General features: G+C 61.7%; 1 protein-coding gene across 1 annotated transcript in view; it reads left to right on the forward strand.

Annotated features, from left to right (window-relative positions):
- Nucleotides 1-997, forward strand: part of TNIP1 (TNFAIP3 interacting protein 1) — an 8,795-nt gene extending 7,798 nt beyond the window's left edge. The window contains exons 18-19 of the mRNA XM_010138141.1: nt 202-292; nt 825-997. Of these exons, the coding sequence (XP_010136443.1) occupies nt 202-292; nt 825-997 (264 nt within the window). The remainder of the gene's footprint in view (nt 1-201; nt 293-824) is intronic.
- Nucleotides 998-1,358: the final 361 nt, after the last annotated feature.

Here is a 1,358-nt window from a genome sequence, read left to right on the forward strand (position 1 = left end):
GTTCCACACCAGTGGGTCTGGGGCTTGCTGGCCAGAAAGCGGCACTTTCAGGGCCACCAAGACACCGAGCAGGGAGCTGAGCACACGTGAATGCTCACCCTTCTTCCTCCCGCTGCTGCCTGCTGCTCAAACCCTGCCAATCAAACACGGAACTATTCCCATCCTGGTAATTTGCCGTTTCTGTTCCCTCTCATCCTGCAGCCCGAGTATCCCTGGCGCTCGCCCTGCGCCATGGCTCGCAGCCAGAACGCCCAGGCCGTGGCCGGAGTGAAGGCGGTCCCCAGGGACTTGGGTAAGGCTCGTGAGGGGAGCGCTCCTCACCCTGAGGGTCTGGGTGGTTGGCTGAACAATTGTCAGAGGGATGGGGGACAGCTTGCCAGGCAGTGGCCGTTCCCCTTCAGCCCCCACCTCTGACCAGCCAAGGGGACGATTCTGCTGTGGGGTTAGTCCCTGCTGCAGTCCCCCGCCACCATCCCCACAGCATCCAAAGGCCCAGCAGCACGTGGGGTTATGGCAATATGTGCTGGAGGGTAAAAGCTGTCACAGGACTGGCATCCCCTCCCATGGGGCTCAGCTGGGAACGAAGAGCCACACGCACCCTGTGCTGCCTCTCTTGTGTCTCAGAAACGATTCTGCTGTGGGGTTAGTCCCTGCTGCAGTCCCCCGCCACCATCCCCACAGCATCCAAAGGCCCAGCAGCACGTGGGGTTATGGCAATATGTGCTGGAGGGTAAAAGCTGTCACAGGACTGGCATCCCCTCCCATGGGGCTCAGCTGGGAACGAAGAGCCACACGCACCCTGTGCTGCCTCTCTTGTGTCTCAGAACAGGCAGGGCCTGGACTGCCCGGAAGAGGAGTAGGGTGTGTGTGTGTGCCCGTGTGTATGTATCTAGGAGCTCCCTCCAGCTGCCTCTCCCCGTGTGCGGACACGCAGTGGACATGGCCACACCCGTGGCCTGGAGCGGCTCGGCAGCGCATCCCCCCCAGGAACGCATGAAGGAGGGACTGGAGGTGCCATCGTGGTGGCAGCCAATGCAGGGTCAGTCCCTTGCTGCCCTCCCCTTTCCCACAAGGCATCAGCCTTGGCATTGCTGTAGAGCTGGGCCAGGTCTTCAGGGAAGAGGAGCCTGCGTGTGCCAGGAGCTGCCCTGGACCAGGGGCTTTGGTTCAGTCCCTGGAGGAGTGGGTGACAGCGGGGACTCTCCCGGCGGTGGGAGATGCTCACAGGCGGGTGCCTGCTGCACCCATGGCCGGGGCTGAGGGTGGTTGGTGTCTTTGTATTTATTTAAGGACTGAAGTGTAACCAAGTCTCTCTGGTTTTATCCTGAAGGGGCTGCCCCTGGGGAAGCAGCTCGTGT

Source organism: Buceros rhinoceros, unplaced genomic scaffold (genome assembly GCF_000710305.1).
Source record: "Buceros rhinoceros silvestris isolate BGI_N320 unplaced genomic scaffold, ASM71030v1 scaffold24480, whole genome shotgun sequence".
Taxonomy (NCBI): Eukaryota; Metazoa; Chordata; class Aves; order Bucerotiformes; family Bucerotidae; genus Buceros; species Buceros rhinoceros.